The sequence below is a fragment of the Danio rerio genome, chromosome 1, assembly GCF_049306965.1.
Source record: "Danio rerio strain Tuebingen ecotype United States chromosome 1, GRCz12tu, whole genome shotgun sequence".
In the NCBI taxonomy this organism is placed as follows: domain Eukaryota; kingdom Metazoa; phylum Chordata; class Actinopteri; order Cypriniformes; family Danionidae; genus Danio; species Danio rerio.
This window is the reverse complement of record NC_133176.1, coordinates 22171812-22190697: the sequence shown is the minus strand read 5'-3', so window position 1 is coordinate 22190697 and position 18886 is coordinate 22171812. Positions and strand designations below refer to the sequence as shown.

Genomic DNA, 18886 nt, shown 5'->3' with positions numbered 1-18886 from the left:
TCCAGGAACTCCAGATGTTCCCTGACTGCCATGCTTTGGCCAATTTTACAGCTGATAAAAACATGTTTACAGCCTGGTACAAACAATGGTTTGGTCTATATAGCTAATATTACCCTTCATGAAAACTGTAAGGAGATTGAATGTTTCATTTTTTAAGTTATATTAAGTTTGCATAATTAAGGTCATGGCCACTTGAGTGACCGCTAGGTCTCACTGGTCGCTGTCATGTCACCTCAGCTGATTCAGTCTGATTAGTCGCTGAATTTATACACTGCATAAGTTCATGTACACTGCATTTTTGGTTTGTTTTATGTGGCTTTACACAGTCAATTGCCTTTTGGGATTATTTCCTACAATTATCAGATAATAAGCCAAATTGTGTGCACTTAATTGTCCTCACAAACCATCCAAGTGGCCTCCATGTCGACCCCGGATTAATAAAGGGACTAAGCCGACAAGAAAATGAATGAATGAATGAATTTTCTTTAGAGCTGTAATGCACTCCAGAATCTGACAGATTGATTAGCTGTAGGCTCTAGAACAGTCTTCTGAAACATGTCATACAATGTAATGCCTTGATTTCATAAATAGCCTTGCATTTACTAACACAGACTTCATCTGGAGTATTTGGAAGTAATTTGTGTTTTCTTTCTGTAGAAAAATAAGAACAATGCTTAGTGGCTCAATGTGTTTTAAAAGACTAAACACGCTATCGATATAGTATACAACCAAGCACATATGGTCCGAACACAAACAAGTTGCAGGTAATGAAGTATTAAGCATTTCTCTCAAAAAAAACCTGTCTAAGCACAATGCTAGCAGGCATCTGTAGCTCCACTGATGCTCCGCCTCTTTGCCTTTTTTTGGTAGCCCTCTGTTGGTGCGATGACAAACTGTCAACAGCTTCATTCGCGCTTTTCAGATCTATGGGTGATGTCATGGATACTACATCCATATCTTTTACAGCCTATGGTCATTACCCTAAAAATATCTTGTTTTGTAATATAGCCTATAGTTGTGTAACAGTAGCAATCAGCCTCGATTCCCGAAGGTACATATCCCACTTTGAAAATGTTCTTTTTGAAAGTTATGTTTTTGGGGGAGCATGGTGGCTCAGTGGTTAGCACTGTCACCCCACAGCAAGAAGGTTGCTGGTTTGAGTCCAAGCTGAACCAGTGGGCATTTCTGTGTTGAGTTTGCATGTTCTCCCTGTGTTGGCGTGGGTTTCCTCCAGGTGCTCTGATTTCCCCCACAGTCCAAGGACATGCGGTACAGGTGAATTGAATGAAAAAATAATTTACGTATTGTATGTGTGTGAATGAGTATCAGTGTTTTCCCAGTGCTGGGATGTGACTGGAAGGGAATCCACTGCACAAAACATAATAAGGAATAGTTGGTGGTTCATTCTACTGTGGCACCTCTGATAAATCAGAAACTAAGCCACAGGAAAATTATGCTTTTGCTTTAAGAAAATTGTGTTTTTGTTAAAAGCAAGTTCTGTTTTTGTGCCTCTGCTGCAATAGGCGCACAGAAAAAAAGGTCAATTTGACCATTATGGCCATTCCAGGTAAAAATACTCAATCTTTTTTGTATTTTATTAAAATAACAATGCTAGATAAAAAAATAAATGCATTAGGAAAAAAAGTTATTACAAAAATTTTCGAATGGTCAAAATGACTGCCACTGTACTTCTTGTCTTAAAGAGATAGTTCATTAACAACGGAAAAGTGAAATTAATTTAATTACCCTTTGGCTGTACAAGATGTGTTTTTCTTTATTATAAAATTTAAAGATGCTTTTCAGCAAAAATCTATAGTTTTTGGTGATTAAGTCAAAAGCTCACATTTATCTTATGTCAAATATACCAAAACTAGTTATCAAAATCTATGTTTTTTTGTATTTTTTTTCTGCTTGATCAGTGAATTATACAAGTGACTTTAGAATATAAGTTGCTTTGTGGTTATAAGTTGCAAATATCTGTCTTTGTCTTTTTCTTTGGGCCATTAAAAAGAATTTGTGTTTTGCTATCACCCCCAATTCACTATCTGATTAGTTTCATAAGAACAATCACTGCTGGCAACTGTAGTTTGTAAAATCCAGGTCAGTCTGTGCCCCACACACATACACACAGTCTTTCTCAGAAGAACTAATTCGCAGATTTTGGCAGGCAAGTTTGGCCAGTTAGTTCCAGGATAGGTTGACTGGGTAAGAACATGACAGCCCTTGTTTCCCCCAAAGTATTTTTTGTCATCCTTACCATCAAACATGCAGGAAAATGTACCATGTAAAATCATTGTTAGAAATTGCTGCATCCCACACAGGGCTCATGGAAAATGTTATTTATCTTACAGTACATTTTGCAGTTGTGAGCTAAAATGTTACATTAGCAGTTTTTTTTTTTTTTTTTTTTTTTTGGACAACATCTAAATAAAAACATCCTTTGTTATCCCCATATGTTTTTGTTTAGCTGGCTGTAGACTAGACTTGGAAAACATATTCCATATCCAATTATTAGAAATTGGAACAATATTATTAGTACCACCAATGTTTATATATGGTAGCAAAGCAAGAATTAAACAGTTAGGGCTCTATTGTAATTATCTAGGAGCAAAATCTAAAGCGCATGATCTACAGGGATGTGCTTATTCTCTTAATGAGTTAGGGCTGTGTTTTTGAGTATAACATGCATTAAACTAATCAGATTCTAATCTCCCTTTCCCTTTAAGAGTCAGTTGCATCGTGCCATGGCACATTTGCTATTTACATAGCGGTTTTATAAGTAGAAAACCTGCACTAGCAAGAAAACAGTTAAACAGACCATCTGCATGAGCATAAAGAATGAGTCTCCTCCATTTAACCACTTTACTTTCTCTTTGCTTTTACTCTTTACTTCTTTACTTGCATGGATAAGGAAACGGTGTTGTATGACATCTATTAGCCTACATATTTAATTAAGCTTAAGCACAAAGATTTGTTTTAAAACTAGTGTATTTTTTAATTCAGTTCTAATTTCCAGCAAACTAATAAATGAAGAATCATAAGGAAGTGCGATCAAAATATATTCAAACACACATCCTATTCTTATGCCCTATATGGTGATGCAAACATCTCCAAAACCCGACAGGTGGACAAATCTAAACTTGTTTTTATTAAAACAAATATAAATATGCATGTGATAAACAATACAGTACTGCTAATAATAAAAACATTATACAAATGCAAATTGTCATGAATAAACTGAAAAAAGCCCCCCGAGATGAGCCATGGAGGCCGTGGTTTTTATATTTATGTACAAAATAATAGTTTTTGTAACATTTAATGCTTTAATTGTTTTCATATTTATATATTTGTGTATTGCTGAACATCCTGTGTGTATTAAGCATTGTGTTAGCATTTCTTGACCTGCATAGGCGCATAACTATAATGCACTCTATGCCAGACTTTAGATCTGCTTTAACTTGGTCAGTGACGTGGTCTATTTTAGTTCCTCAAAATAGCAACGCACCAACAATGCACCTCAACACACCTCCTTTTTAGACCAGATCACACATGAGCCTATGAATTAAACAAAAAACTTTTCTATGAAAAGATCGTTTTCATGATTTTATTTGCCATCTTAAAATTCTCATCTTTCCTAGTTTATACCTTGCAAATTTGAGATCATATCTCACAAATCAGAGTTTTGCAATTGTCACTTTTATTTTTATTTCAATTTTTTTGAATATTTTGTAGGTCTAATATACTGTGGTTATCAAATTAATTCTTAGTTTACTTATCACAGTTCTGTTTTGATTCTTTTGTTTTCATTTTTTGTTGAAATTGTAATGTCATATATTGCAATTGCAAGCTGATAAGCTTTACCGCGCTTCTGACTTTATTTTCTCGTAATTTCTGGCTTTTTTTATACACAACAATAAACTCACAACTGCAAATCAAATCTAAAAAATGCAGTCAAAATTTTGAGAAAACAAACTGTCATTGCAAAAAGAAAAGATTGTATTGTGACTTGTGAGATACTCAAGATTGGGAGTTAAAAAGAAAGTTCATTCAAGAAAGATCATCATAATTTATTTTTACAATAACATTCTTCTATTCCGTGACAAGAACAAGTTTCTATATTTAATAGACTTATTTAATGATATTCAGTAGAAGCAAGTTCTGGACTCTATAGGTTTTTGGGCTATTTTGTAAAGTGTTTGATGTTTGACAGAGCTGAAATACATGATATATTCATTACACAGATATAAGGTGCCAAATGTGCCATTCTCTTGTACATTGTTTTTACTATAATTTCATTAATAAGCAGGTACTGTGAGTCAGCTTACCTCATCCTGCGCTGACTGACACAGGTGGGTGTTTGGTAATCTTCAGCTACACACACTTTATGACGGCCACATTTTATCTTCAGACATGGATCTTTGGCAGGGTCCAGAGCTGAAACACGCAAAAATAAACATGTATAAACATAAACATTGAAAACATATGAAAAGCAAATATTGAATATGTCAGTACCCTCATATTCAGCTCACATGGTGGAATGCTGATAATATGACAGTTGTGATAGTGCTCATTTGCACAAGATGCAATTAAAATGGTGTTTTTTGAATAAAGTAAATCTTTAATAAGCCTAATCTGCATATAAGCGTGGTGTGTTTGCACAAAAAAGCCCAGATTTGAAAGGTTAATTAACTAAAAAAAAAAAAAAGTAAAAATTTCATCAGTTATTTATGCTAGTGTGGATCCAAACCCACAGTATTTTCTGCCGCTTAAAATTGAAACTTTATATAATTCAACAGAGAGATATCTGCCCCTTTACTGTAATTCATATTACATCTAAATTTTGACTTTGTTAATAATGCATTGTAAAAGTCAAACATGCAGCATTAATCAGTTTAATACTTACAGAATGGTTTAAAATTGCTACTTCACTCAATCTCTACTAACTTTAAGTTACCAGCCATTCAAAACTACTAGCAACAACAACATTAGAATCATTGAATTACTTTAAGCTTTACAACTGTCCATCATTGGTTGGGGATATAAACTTTAAGACACCTTTATCATCATGACAACTGTCAATAAATGTCATTTGCTCACTTTTGTCATTTTAAATAAAAAAATGACATAGTTTGAGATGTGATTAGCTGTGTCTCATTTCAGAGCATGCATCCTCTAAAGGATGCAGACTTCAAAGGTGAATCCTTCAAAGTCCACACAAGCCGAACCAAGCATTTTGAAATGAGACGATCTAGCCTACAGAGAACAGATCTACAACCTAGCAACAGTAACAACTGCTGTTAATAAGCGGTTGTAAAATTTGTAATGACATTTTTTCAAAGTGATTTTAAAACTTATTTTAAGCGATCTGAAGACTAAGCAAGGTTTACAGAAGCTGGAAATATTTTTCCTTACATGTACACATAAAATGCAAACTTTCTATAAAATCACTAATCCGAAGTTTTCTTTTAAAAACATCCGGCCATTATCAGCGCACAATGAATCTCGATATGTTCGAGGCTGGAAAGGACCCACCGGTTGTGTCCTTCATTACCTGGAATTTTTTTTTAAATGAGAGGGCCTTTGTTGCGCCATGATGACGCAGCGCCCTTCGAATGCAATCTTCAGAGGATGCAGCCTCTGAAATGAGACACCGCTATAGCCATGACAACAAAACCTGTCAGCATATTTGTCATGACAACCTGACATTTCCAAAACATAACTTGTCATAAATCTGTCATAAACATGAATGCCATTGCCATTATAATTGTGTCATACTGTAAATACCTTTCTGATCACTGTTTCAGTGCAACAAAATGAATTTCGTCAGAAAACTTTTGTCATTAATAGTTTCAAAACACAAATAATTTTAGAACAGCATCCTTAACATTTAATGACAAGTATAATTCATATGACTAAAATAAAAATATTTTTTAAGGTATATTAAGGTAAAGATGTATTTGTTTGTCACATTGTCATAAAAAACATCTTAAACAACACATTTAAAAAATGATGTCTGTTGTTTGTTCAAAGTACTTTTTAAAAATGAGCTGAAACAACACAATTCTTGAGATTTTTAAAGGACAACTTAATTGTTTTATGTTCAATCTTCTTAAATTTATAAAAACTAATAAGTTAACAAAATTCCTTCATGTTGCCCCAACACAAATCAATTGTGTATAACCCAGCATTTTTTACAGTGAATGTCACCTTTGCATTTAAAATTATATTACTGAGCTAATGACATAAGCATGCGTAAAATCTCATTTATATTCATGACTTGTCATGTTGAGAGTTTGAAAAGTTGAAAGTTATGAAAGTTTCATGACAGTCTTATGAACCCACTTCAAGTAAAGTGTTACTCAAACTTCACTGTGAATCCACTTGTAAATTTAACAGCATGTATTTTTGTTGTAAACTCTAAATATAGCTCAATCTAAAATCAGTTTAATTAGTTGAAACATGTTGGAGATGTCAGATATTTCTTCACATGCTGTAAGTCAGACTAAACTCTACAACAGAATAACATTTTGTTATGATAAAATTCCCTTGCCCTTCAGAAATCAGTATTGACTTTAGATATTTCTCAATGAAAGATTTAGCATTTAATCTTTGGATATGAGCCATTTATGAGGTAGTAAATCTACTGCACACCAGTCGTGACTGCCAATTTCAAAGCAAGTCCGAAAATAGTTTATCTGCGCAATTTCACTTCAAGAATTAACAAGGTGGCATTAATGAGTTGAATTAAGATATCTGAAAGTGCAAACTGAAACCGAGTGACATGCTGGATTTGGATTTGAACCCTTTCACATGCAAGTTTATTGTGACCATTATTCAGAGCATATCACGTTTATATTTCCATGGCGACACATTAGGTTTATCACATAACACACTGCAACCTGTTTGAATAATGAATGAATGATTTGGTATGAATTATTTGGTAGGAATAATTTGGGGAGCACAATCACCTTACAGCAAGAGGGTTGCTGTTTCAAGCCCCGGCTGTATTAGTTGGCATTTCTGTGTGGAGTTTGCATGTTCTCCCTGTGTTCACGTGGGTTTCCTCCGGGTGCTCCGGTTTCCCCCACAGTCCAAAGACATGCGATACAGGTGAATTGAATAAGCTAAATGGGGCATAGTGTATGTGAATGTAACACTGCAGCCGATCCCGCATGAATCATGTCGCGGAGACGCTGTGCTCTGAAATCTTAGGGAAAGTTTGTGTTAAATTCCCTAACCAAAAATGAGGCTGTGAAGAGTCGGTGGTTGAAGTTTAATTTTGCAAAAATACCTCAGCATTATAACCTCAGCCTTGTGCTGTCTTCCCATCATTTTTCTGACGAGTGCTTCAGTAATCTACACGCTTACAGCAGGGGGATTCTTCGGCCGTTTGTTAAAGGAAAAATCAGAAAAACTATTGATGTTTGGGACTTGTCAGAGCTTGACAGGAACTTTACAGTATACAGTTCATGGATCAGTTCCTTCCTGCTACTGACTACTTCAGTATTGTTGATAAGCCGTGGTGGCCATTTCTCTCTGTCTCACGCAACACAACAGACTAGGTCATCAGAAGAATCAGCGCAGATTAGTATCACACTAAGGAGGGGTTTGGGAACAAATGAATCGTTGAACAAATCATATGGGAGTTGTTGGGATAATTAGGTAAAAATAAATGCATTTTAGAAGACAATGAAAGCGTTTTTTGACCTTCCATGCATATCAGCCTCCTGTTGGAGACCCCTAAAATCAAAGTATGACCTTTTTTGATGCATAATAGAATTATTCTTACTTTTTAATGAAAGCAAACTGTTGAAGTTTATTAAAGGCACAAACACCTCTCTGCACATCAGCAGACTTAAAGCAAACCTCCTAATATGTACAGCATGATAACTTTTATGATAATTTATGAACGTCAAACGTGGTGGATCTGTTCAGCAAAATATCTAACTATGTGTCACTGCATCCCAAGCGACTAAAACAATATAACTTAAGCAATCTCCACTAAGCTGAGCGAGAGCGCTTCTCTACTTTTTAAACTGAACAGTCAAGTGGTGCTAATCCTGCGGTGCTAATGACTCGATTCGCGCGAATGGAAAACTTCAGCTAACATTCGCGCCAGTTCATCGAACTGGGCTTGACTGAAGCACCGCTGAAAGCTTCCATCATCCAGGTACAGTTTCTGGAGGAGTTTATGAGCTTACAGAGCTGGGTGCACCACTGAAAGAATCTAGTGGACTCAGACATGGCTCCAAACGAATCAACGCTGCTTTTTAGCCTTCCTAAAGCACACAAACACAGCTGTTTTCCCAAGCCACTTAGTATTGAAGCTAGAGTCACCAGGCAGACAGAAGACCTGCCCATGATGCAAATTCACATCTATTGTGAAGTGAATTTGACATACGAATGAAGGGGATTTGATGCATGAATAAACTCAAAATGTTAGAGAAAGGGGAAAGGGGAGCCAGAAATTGAGCTCAGGTCGCTGTGAGCACCGTTGTGCTATATGTCAGAGCACTTAATCACTAGGCTATTGGCGCCAACAGTGCTTATAAACATTACTTAGTCTGCATGATCTTAATCTACATTGCTAATCCCACCCAATTCCTTAATAACTATTAATAAGCAGCTGATTAGAATGGTTTATGGTTTTTAAATAGCGAGAATTCTGCCTTAAAATAAAATGTGCCCAACTAAAATGTGGGCAGCAAACAGGTCAGGAAACAGTTGGGTAGATTTACCCACTGAATAGCAAATGCCCTAAATTCCATAACACAAGAAACCACTTAACTCTAAAAATATATCTGTCCTCTGCACAATCATGTGTTTCATGCAGGGTTCAGCTAAAACACATCAAAATCATACAGAGTTGTATATGCAAAGCATGATCTACAGTATCTGATGTATACTATATGCATGCGTGTGTGTGTGTGTAAACAAGGATTCTATTTATGTTACAGCCTCAAATGGGGCTGAAGCTAATGCTCCGTGACAAAAAGAAAGAGATAGATGTAAGAGTAAAGAAAAACAGTTCTAATGCCATTAATTGCCTTTATTGTCCTAAGAGGCTCACGCTCATGCACAGAGGAAGAAAGACAATCTCACAAACATACTCATCCTTCACCTTCCCCATGCCGAAGCACAAACACACACACACAGCCACACTTCGAACGCTCTCTGACCTCACATGGTAAGAGCCTTAGTCAAATCCTGCACAGGCTTTAGGGCTTATCCAATCCCAATCTCCTCAGCACCCTCTGAGTCCATTGTCCGTGTGTTTGTGAGGGTGTGTGTGTCAAAATGTGTGATTGATTTGTGCATCAGCATGCCCGAAAGTGTGATCGGAATCTGCTTTAAATTGCTCCGCTTGCTCTTTTTGACTCACCAAATGCTCTATCAATAGTCATTTGCATAAATATCAAACTCATGATGAATAATCAAGGGGCTCCTAATGACTTTCGAATATGCATAATCTGGTAAGATTTACTACACACTGAGAGCTTGATGTGATAGAGAGTCTTAAAAAGCAGTTTTCTCATTTTCTCAGACGAATGTAGCGTGATGATACGGGTATTAGGCCACAGCATGTGACTGCGAATTAGCACAACATCTGAGTTCTCATATATGCCTGATTAACATCCACTCAACACTGATAACCGACAAGACGCTGTGGCTCAAAGGAGCAAAGATTACCATCTTCCCATTTCCAATGACCGCAATGAATATAAAAAAACCCAGTACTATTTGAAATTATAATAATGATTGACTTTATAATATAAAAACATATTCATATGCTGCCGTTTCTACTAATGATAAAATTGTGAGTTCCTTTTCAATTCAAATCCTTAGTAAAGTCATTAATAATGCGAAGATTTTTATGGAGAGATTTTTAAAAAAGATTTCGATAGAAGTCTCTAAAGCTGTGTGTCCAGCAAAGCATTTTTTATCAGAGCACTTCTGAAAATGTCAAGATGTGAGGAGTACTTCTGTTGTTGTTCACTTGTGGTTGCTTGGATATGGCCAGGGCTGGAAAGGTTAAAATGTATTTCACTACAGATTACAAAGTACATGCTTTATAAAGTAATTGGTACTCAGGTTTAGTGACGCTATCTAAACACTTGAGAGTATATACAGCAGTGTTGGGTAAGTTACTTTAAAAAAGTAATAGATTACAAATTACTGACTACTAGGTAAATTGTGATCTGATTACATTACTAATTACTTGATGTAAAAAGGGATCAGATTACTAATTACTTTACTTTAAAGTTACTTTTAAAACATATAAAATATACCTATAAGCAATACAAAATAAACTGCAGCTCTTTTAGTAATTTAACATTCAAAAGACTTAAAGAGATAGTTTACCCAAAATTTAAAATTCTTTCATCATTCACTTTTTCCAAACCTGTTTGTCTTTTATTATCCGCGTTTCCACTATTGCGCCTAAAGCGAGCGAGCCAGGGCGAGCCAAAGCCAGTCGCGTTTCCACTGTCACTTCCGGGGCCTAATCGGGACAAATCGTGGCTTTCTTGGGGCCAGCGCCCAGCTTTTTTCGGCCTGCCCAATACCTTGGGCCAAAGAGGGCCAACTGGGGCTTCGGGGTGGAGTAAAAGGAGAGGCGGAGTGCGGACACAGTTTTCCGATCGCACACGAGTATGTATATATGTATTTATAAGTGACTTTTCTTTGCTGCGTCCTCCTTGATGTTTCAATTACGCATAATAATCTTTAGACCATATTAAAGACACAGCAGACAGTAAAGGTTTTCGAGAGTTTAAAAGTTTAAAAGGTGTGTTTGTGCGCGTTTAGATGCCTGTATATGTGTGTGACTGAGGAAAAGTGCACTCCCTTCACAGCTCTGTTAATGCTGCGAGCGGCTTTTTTCTTTTTGTTATTTATTTTGGAGATAATACAAAATACGAACACAACAGAAAGACATGAAACTTTACAAATTTCGTGTCCACTTTTGCAGGCTCAAAACAATAGTGTATTATCTTCATAAAATAGCCTAAGCTATATTGAAATAATTGAAAGAATTACAAATACAGTAAAACAGTAGCGCGTCATTTGTTTGTTTCGGATGTCTTTACTTGAATAGCCTTGAAAATGCAAGCGCGTGCAATATGCACTGCCAATATGTGTGTGCAAGCCGTGCGCCTCCATTGGAAATAACAAACTTGCGCACACAAAGAAAATGATAGTTGAACGACCCCATAAGCCATTTCAGATAGTGATCTCCTGCAATTTAAAAGCTAATTCTTTTTTATTTGACGTTGCAGCGGAAAACGTTAATTAAAAAAGCTATTTTTTCTTCCAAAAAACTATATTTGTAACGTAAATAACGCAATTACATATAGGAACTGTAATCAAATTACACATTTAAAATGTAATTCATTACATTACTGCTTTCCCTAAAAATGTCATTAGAATAGAGTAGTGTGTTACTGTGGAGTGCGTTACACCCAACTCTGATAGTGCTCAGTGGCCACATACGTAGACAGCACATTTTAGCTCTTATGTCTTATGTTTTATATTTTGATACAGACATACATCCTGTGTCGTGTCACAGACGTGTCATCCTGCAACTCTTCTGCAGCATATGAAATGTCTCAAACACTATTTTACTGTCCAAAATGTGAAAAAAATTACTGATGACTATTTTACTGACAGTCAAAACATGTTTAAAAATATGCGTGTTTTGTGTTATTAATGCTTTAAAACAGTCAGGAAAAAATCTGCTGTGTTCTAGGCAGAAATAAAGAGTTTTTAATTTTGTTACACAAAGGTGACTTTATTGTGTTTTATGTAAATTCTGACCATGAGTCCTCATATATGGAGATCATTTTTCTCTAAACGTACATCATATCAAAAGATGATACTCAGGTTTTATTCTAATTAGGTTCCAATAAGCCCAAATTGCAAAAAGAAATAAAAAATGCATGTAAAAAACAGCTTGGGCCTTAAGAGGTTAAAGTATTGTCAACATTTGAAGTGGATCAAATCATTTTATCATAAAACAACTGAAAAACACCCATTCTTGTTTTTGGACAATTTTAAAAAATATTTTTGATCCACTTTTATCATTGACTACTGTATAATTAAGCTATGTACCCAAAGAAACTGAACTCTGTGCTGTTTCATGATGTTTTCTAAGCTTCAAAATGAACCCAAACAGATCATAAAACAAATTGTTTAATGAATGGATCAAACTATTATTATGTAAGTTATTATTTCACTGATATTCCGCTCTATGGAAAAACCAATGCACAAAATAAACAGGTAAAATTGACAGGGTATCAATCGGCACAAAAGAATAGGGCCAAAGCAAGTATAGTCAAAAATAATGCCGTTCAATGCAATTTAACAAGAATCATTTGCTAACAGTGCTTTTGAGAAACATGCCCAGATCTATCTAGTTGTGAATAATTCACATTGTTTTGTTAAACTAAATAAATTATTAATTCAGAATTCACTGAAATGATTGCTCAGTTCACAAAAAATCCTAGTATGAACTCAAAAAATTGATCTGTAAAGCACTAAATCATTTGACTTTCTAAACTTGTATTTCATGTATTGTTTGTGTAAATTGATTTGATAAGAGAATTGTGTCGTTTTTCAATCTGTTTGTAGAAACATTAAATACAATAACCCTTTAACATTAAAAATATAAGAAAAATGAAAATCAAGAGTTGCATGATCATTTCTTTCGTTCAATGGAGAAGCTTTTCCCCACTTTATCTAGATATTAAAAAACTGAAATAAATAAATGTAATATTAAGCATTTAATCAAATTATTATTAATTATAATGAGAAAAAATTATTATATTTTGTATATATTTGTTATATTTTGTATTTTAAATATGTAAAGCAGTTACATGTATATTGTTACTCCCCAACCCTGCCCGTATCCCATCTCAATAGCACCATAAGTGTAGTGGATTACAATATAAATACAATAATATCATTGTACTTTATTTTATGATGTAAGTGTCTAGTTATTAAGGCCACTTAAAATAAAGGGGTAAATCTGGGACACATTTTTGACCTAATCAATGGTTTAAATTTTTTTAAGTTAAAGTTTAACCCTAGTTGTTGAGTTTGTCCAAGTTTTATTTCAATTTAATTTAATTAAAACAATTAAACATTTTAGAGTGTAGGAACTCTTTTTGCAGATCATTTGTTTCTGACCAAAGATCATTCCTTTCCTTGTTGGTGATACTTATAACAAGAATGTTGTGACAATTGGTGTGGTATTTGCCCTAAACCACTTCCACAGTGATAGATGAATAAAAAATAACATGGTCAGGCTGTCAGTCCAAATTTGATTATTTCCAAATAGCATCCGATGTAAATGAATTACTGTGCATCACAACTGTTCCAATTCATTTAGTTTCTCCTGTGGCATTTTTTCACTTTGCGACACACTGTATCTGCACTGGTTTCTATGGCAATGACATTGCACTGGAATGTAAATGCCAAAAAACAGCAACAAAAGAATTTGAAGTGCAGATGCTATCTTACAACATGACAGCGGCGTGTATTGCTCTGGCTTTCTCGATGATCACATTCCTTGCAATCTGGGATTCAAATTCTGAATGAAAGATTGCAGTGGCAGGTAGCTCTGGTTGATTTACGACCAGAATCAGTGGTCTTACAATAAGCGGCCACTACCTAACATCCTTTGACATCAGTGCTTGATCAATGACATTCTGCTCTTGCAATATGGACTTGGCTAAAAATGATTTTGCAGTAAAACAAGGAAGCCAACATTTACTGTACATTTATGCATTTGGCAGATGTGTTTATCTGAATTGAACCACAACCTTGGCTAAGCTAGCACTATGCTCTACTATTTAAACTACAGCAATTTTTCTTCTTTGTTCGCAGCATATCTTTGAATGCTTTTTGAATAGGACTTCAAACAATATATGAATATAGCTTAAAACATTCACGCTATATGACTGGATTCCAATCCATATTGCACAAATATAGATTTGGACTGACATATTGAATGAAGGTCATTGCTGAATGCCGCATTTCACCCACAGTTGTGTGTTCTTCTGTATACAATATTGTTCCTTCTGTGATTCTTTAACAGAAAGAACAATACTCATGTGAAAGAGAGATCTTTTTAACAATGCAACAGTGCTGTCAGTAGATACATTAAAAATGTGCTTGCTAGATAAAAGTAGCTATTTCTTTTTCTATTATTTTCTGACCTCAAATGTTTAAATGGGTCGTGTATGTTGTTTGAAAAAAACAAAAAAAAACAAATCTCCAACAAAACAATTTCATACTATTTTAAAATGATGTGCTTATAATAATAGCACATTTTGTTTTGCTGCATTAGCTGATGGCAGATTACTTTAAAGTTGAAGACAAAAGAAGAACTTTACCACTTCAGTAAAAAAAAAAAAAATAGCTTCAAGATAAAAGATAAAATGCTGTACAATATTTTATCAAATATATACTGATCAATATTCTATTCTGTGCATCACAAAATAGTAAATGTATATTAGTACAGAGGTATACAATACTGAAGACTATTAGTTCAGGAGTGTTTAAGTACAGATGATATTTAAATACAGCAGGGAAATCAAGTTTAGATATTGTTGTGTTCTTATTGCAAAAAGTAAATGGCTAATAAGAGATTTTTCCAGTAAGGGCTCTATTTTAACAATCTAAGCTTAAAGTCTAAAATGCATGGCACAAAGGCATTAAGGGCATGTTCGCATGCGCTGTTGCTTTTTAAGGACATAAAAATACGCTCATTCTCATAACGAGTTATGAGTGTGTTTTGAGCATAATGTGCATTGAACTAATCAGCGTCTCATCTTCCACTGGCTTTAAGAGGTCAGTTGCGTCACACCATGGTACATTTGCTATTCACATGGTGGACTTGTAAATGGAAAAACTGAATGGTTCACTGGAGAGAAATAGTTTAACAGACAATCTGCAGCGAGGATAAAGAACGAGCCTCCTCCTCCGGCCTCTTTACTTTCTCTTTACTTTGGTTTTACTCTTTACTCCTTTTTTTATGGATAAGGAAATGGTGCTCTACTCGCACCACTGAAAATGTCCATCAGCCTGCATATTTAATGTCGTTTGTTAAGTGCAAAGATTTGTTTCAAAATTTCAGAACTGAACTCTAATTTCCAAAAAAACTGTCTAATTGTCAAAAAACTGAGTTTTATCCAAACACGTATCCTATTCTTATGCCCCAGATGGTGATGCATGCATCTTCAAATCAGGTGGACAAATCTAAACTTGTTTTATTAAAGCAAATATTAATATGCATATAATAAATAATACTGCTAATAATAATATTATACAAATGCAAATTGTCATGAATAAACTGAAAAAGCCCCCCGACATGGAGAAGGGATAGAGGCAGTGGATTTTTTATTTATGTAGAAAATAATAATTTTTGTAACATTTTAATCCTTCAATTTGTTTTTACCTGTAAAGAAATTTGTGTAATGTGTAAGTGTTTGAATCCACATAGGCGCAAACTAACAAGCTCTGCGGCAGACTTTAGATCTGCTTTTAGTTGGTCAATGGCGCAGTCTATTTCAGTTCTTCAGAACAGCAACGCGCCAAGGATGCACCTTAACACACCTCTATATTAGACCAGTACACCCATGAGTCCAATAAGTGGTGCAAATGGATTTGCTATTTAAACAACAAGCTGCACAATGTGAAAATAAAGGTTGTGCTGGTCTGAAAATAGCAACAATCGGCACCAAACACATCTTGCGCTGGGTGTATAGTAGGGCCCTATGTCTCAAAGTGGTAGGCAGATGTTGGTTTCCATTGTTTTTATACTGTACATAACCATACTATCGCCCTATCCCTAAACCCAACCTTCACAAGAAACACAGTATATCCTCACATTTTTACTTTCTGAAAAAAACACACTCTGTATGATTCATAACCATTTGAAAAATGGGGACATGGGCAATGTCCTGTTAAGTCACCTTATATATGTGGCATACCCGTGGCAGTTTGTGTCCAAACTTGTCAAAAATACACACGCATACACACATGCGTGCACACACACACACACACAAACAGAACATTGTTACTGCTTAGAAATAGCGAAGGGTTTAGGTGAGGCATTCAATCTAACGGCATTTTGAGCTGCTTAGCCAGTGGTGTTAGAAAGGCGCAGCATTTTAGAAACAATATCCTCCCTTAAACTCACGCCATTGGTTAAGCAGTTGTTTCTGAGTCTGGGTGGTCAGGAGAAAGAATTTTACTAAAAAAGACAGGAGATGACACACTACAACATTAAAGTTTTCTTAGATTTCCAACTTTAAACAAAGTGATGTCATCGACTAACAGTCTTACCTTGATCGAATGGCTTTCCTGGGCTCCATGTTCCTGGTTCCTAAAACAGAAGTTAATAAACAGACGAGTTAGATTAACTGAACTTCAGTGCATAAATTAATATTTAAATGATGCACACTGACTTTTTTTACAATGTCTTGCATGTCACATATTATCATGCAACTAGAGCTGAGCGATATGTCAATCTCATATCATGGTATTAGTCATTTCATATCCTGATAATGACATCACAATATAGTATCTTTTCTGTAAATTCAGTCAATTAATAGTTTATTTATTGAGAAGATCTAAGGGACTGTTTCTTTTTTTACATTTTTAAGTAATTTTAGGTTGTGTTGGAAAGTAAACAAAATCCAACATCTGATAGATGTCATAGTGGTAACGTCCACACAACGTCAAGGTATAACATGATTAGATGTTGATATTTGGTTGATTTTAGGTTGGACATTGACGTCGGCCTAACATTTCGTTCTAATTTCAACCTAATTTTCATTTCCAAACAAAATCCAACGTTTGCATGATGTTGAAATCTAATGTCCTCATAACATTGGGTTAAAACATCATTATGATGTCTGTTTTAAAGCGATGAGCTGACTTCACTTAAAAAAATGAGTAAACTCATAGTCATAAAATTATTAAGTAAATGAACAACATGCATAATTATACACATTAAGTCAGCTTAACAGTTCCATGTTACAATGGGATTACTCACTTCTAGGGCAACAGGTTTACTTACTTTTTTAAAAAAATTAGTTAAGTTTATCTCCCTTTGAGCATCATAAAATTGCAGTCTGTTGCTTATGCTCAATCTGCACAAATACACACTATTCATTCTTTTTTTCTTTGGCTTAGTCCCTTTATTCATCAGGGGTCACCACAGCAGAATGAACTGCCAACTTATCCAGCATATGTTTTACAAAGCGGATGACCTTCCAGCTGCAACCCGGTACCGGGAAACATCCATAGACACTCATTCACACACACTAAGTACAATTTAGTTTATTCAATTCACCTATAGCGCATGTGTTTAGTCTGTGGGGGAAACCAGAGCACCCGGAGGAAACCCACGGCAACATGGGGAGAACATGCCAACTGAACTAGTTGGGACTCAAATCAATGACCTTCTTCCTGTGGGGCGACAGTGCTAACCACTGAGCCACCGTGTCACCTATATGTGATCATACTTCTCATTTTATGTAGAACTATAGTGCAAATGTTTGATTAAACTTAAATAAAATGGTAATAAATATAAAGCTAATGATTTTATGCCCAACATGAAATATAGCTAAAAGGAAACATTATACTTTTAAGATTGCAACTTTCTCACCATGCTGTTATTCACGTTTCTATCTGCTTCCCCTGTATGGGCGTGTAATATTGCACTCATAAACTACAAAGAAGTATTGCAGTTTACAATGTATTTTGCAACACCAAGAAATAAGATAATATGTAAAAACACTTTTTTTTTTTATTTAGTCCATATGGTATTTATTGTCATATTGCACAGCACTACATGCAACTACGGCAGCCTAAGGGACAAATAACAAGCATTGAAAAATTCCCCTGCAAACAAACAGGCACATTAGCAAGACTGTTCCAAAAAACAAAGGCACAATCATACAAACCTCCACCTCCTGATTGTAGAGGAAGCATTGAGGAGAAAACAAATAAACATTAGACAGAACATTAAACACACATCACTTCAACAAAAACACAACAGACCGCGACTTAATGTGCCCTAAACACAGAAATAAAGAAGAAATTCATATGTATAGCTTGGCATTAGGCCATTTAATACAGGACTGTTTGTTGTTTGTCATATGCAGTGATTGCTCTGCACTTGTCTTCATGCTTAATTAATTATGACAGTTTATATGTTAGTTTCCATCAAAGGTCCACTGAAGACTGACAGTACCATATGGTCACATACACACACACACGCGCACACACACACACACACACACACACACACACACACACACACACACACACACACATAGATATGGATGTGACACAACAACAGTTGGTTCCTCTTGCAATTAAACATTTCTGATGACTGCTATTTCTCTCCCGCTTTCTTCCTCTAAGTGTGTGTTTGCCTGTGTGGTATGCATGCAAATGCATCTTGGGATAAACAACGCCACATGAAATCCATTACAGTGTCTCCGTTGGTCATTCATAACATTCTCTCCCTTCTTTGCTGCTCACAAAGAACTATATCTCTCCCTGTCTTACCATGTGGAAACAGTCATTGTTCTCTTCCTTTTTTCTGCTGCTAAACACCGTTTCAACTCAGTTTACCCTTGATCGCTCGATTCTGTGCAGATTTTCACTGTCTGTCTTTCTTTTTGGACAGATTATTCTAATAATCTAATACTTTTTTATATGATGTGAGGGAGAGCAGGATAGAAATAGAACATGAAAGCCATATGATAGCATGAACGTGTGAAATAAAGGGTCAACTGCTTTTTAACAGGTTCAGCTTGTAAAAAACACATACAGTATCACGTACTTGGAACAGAAGGGAAAGAAACACTTT

At 35.3% G+C, this 18886-nt stretch overlaps 2 protein-coding genes across 5 annotated transcripts in view; one reads left to right on the top strand and one right to left on the bottom strand.

Annotated features, from left to right (window-relative positions):
- The window catches only part of ugt8 (UDP glycosyltransferase 8), a 168553-nt gene that overhangs the window by 46278 nt on the left and 103389 nt on the right, over positions 1-18886 (top strand). The gene's annotated exons all lie outside the window — the stretch shown is intronic.
- spock3 (SPARC (osteonectin), cwcv and kazal like domains proteoglycan 3) overlaps positions 1-18886 on the bottom strand; it is a 71164-nt gene that overhangs the window by 28104 nt on the left and 24174 nt on the right. For 3 of the 4 annotated variants that reach the window (NM_001327988.1, XM_017355108.3, XM_073947027.1), the window contains 2 exons: positions 16348-16387; positions 4326-4434 (listed from right to left, as the gene is read on the bottom strand). In NM_001327988.1, the coding sequence (NP_001314917.1) occupies positions 4326-4434; positions 16348-16387 (149 nt within the window). Of the gene's footprint in view, positions 1-4325; positions 4435-16347; positions 16388-17972; positions 17982-18886 lie in introns of all 4 variants that reach the window. The other variant, NM_001327987.1, reaches the window with a different exon arrangement.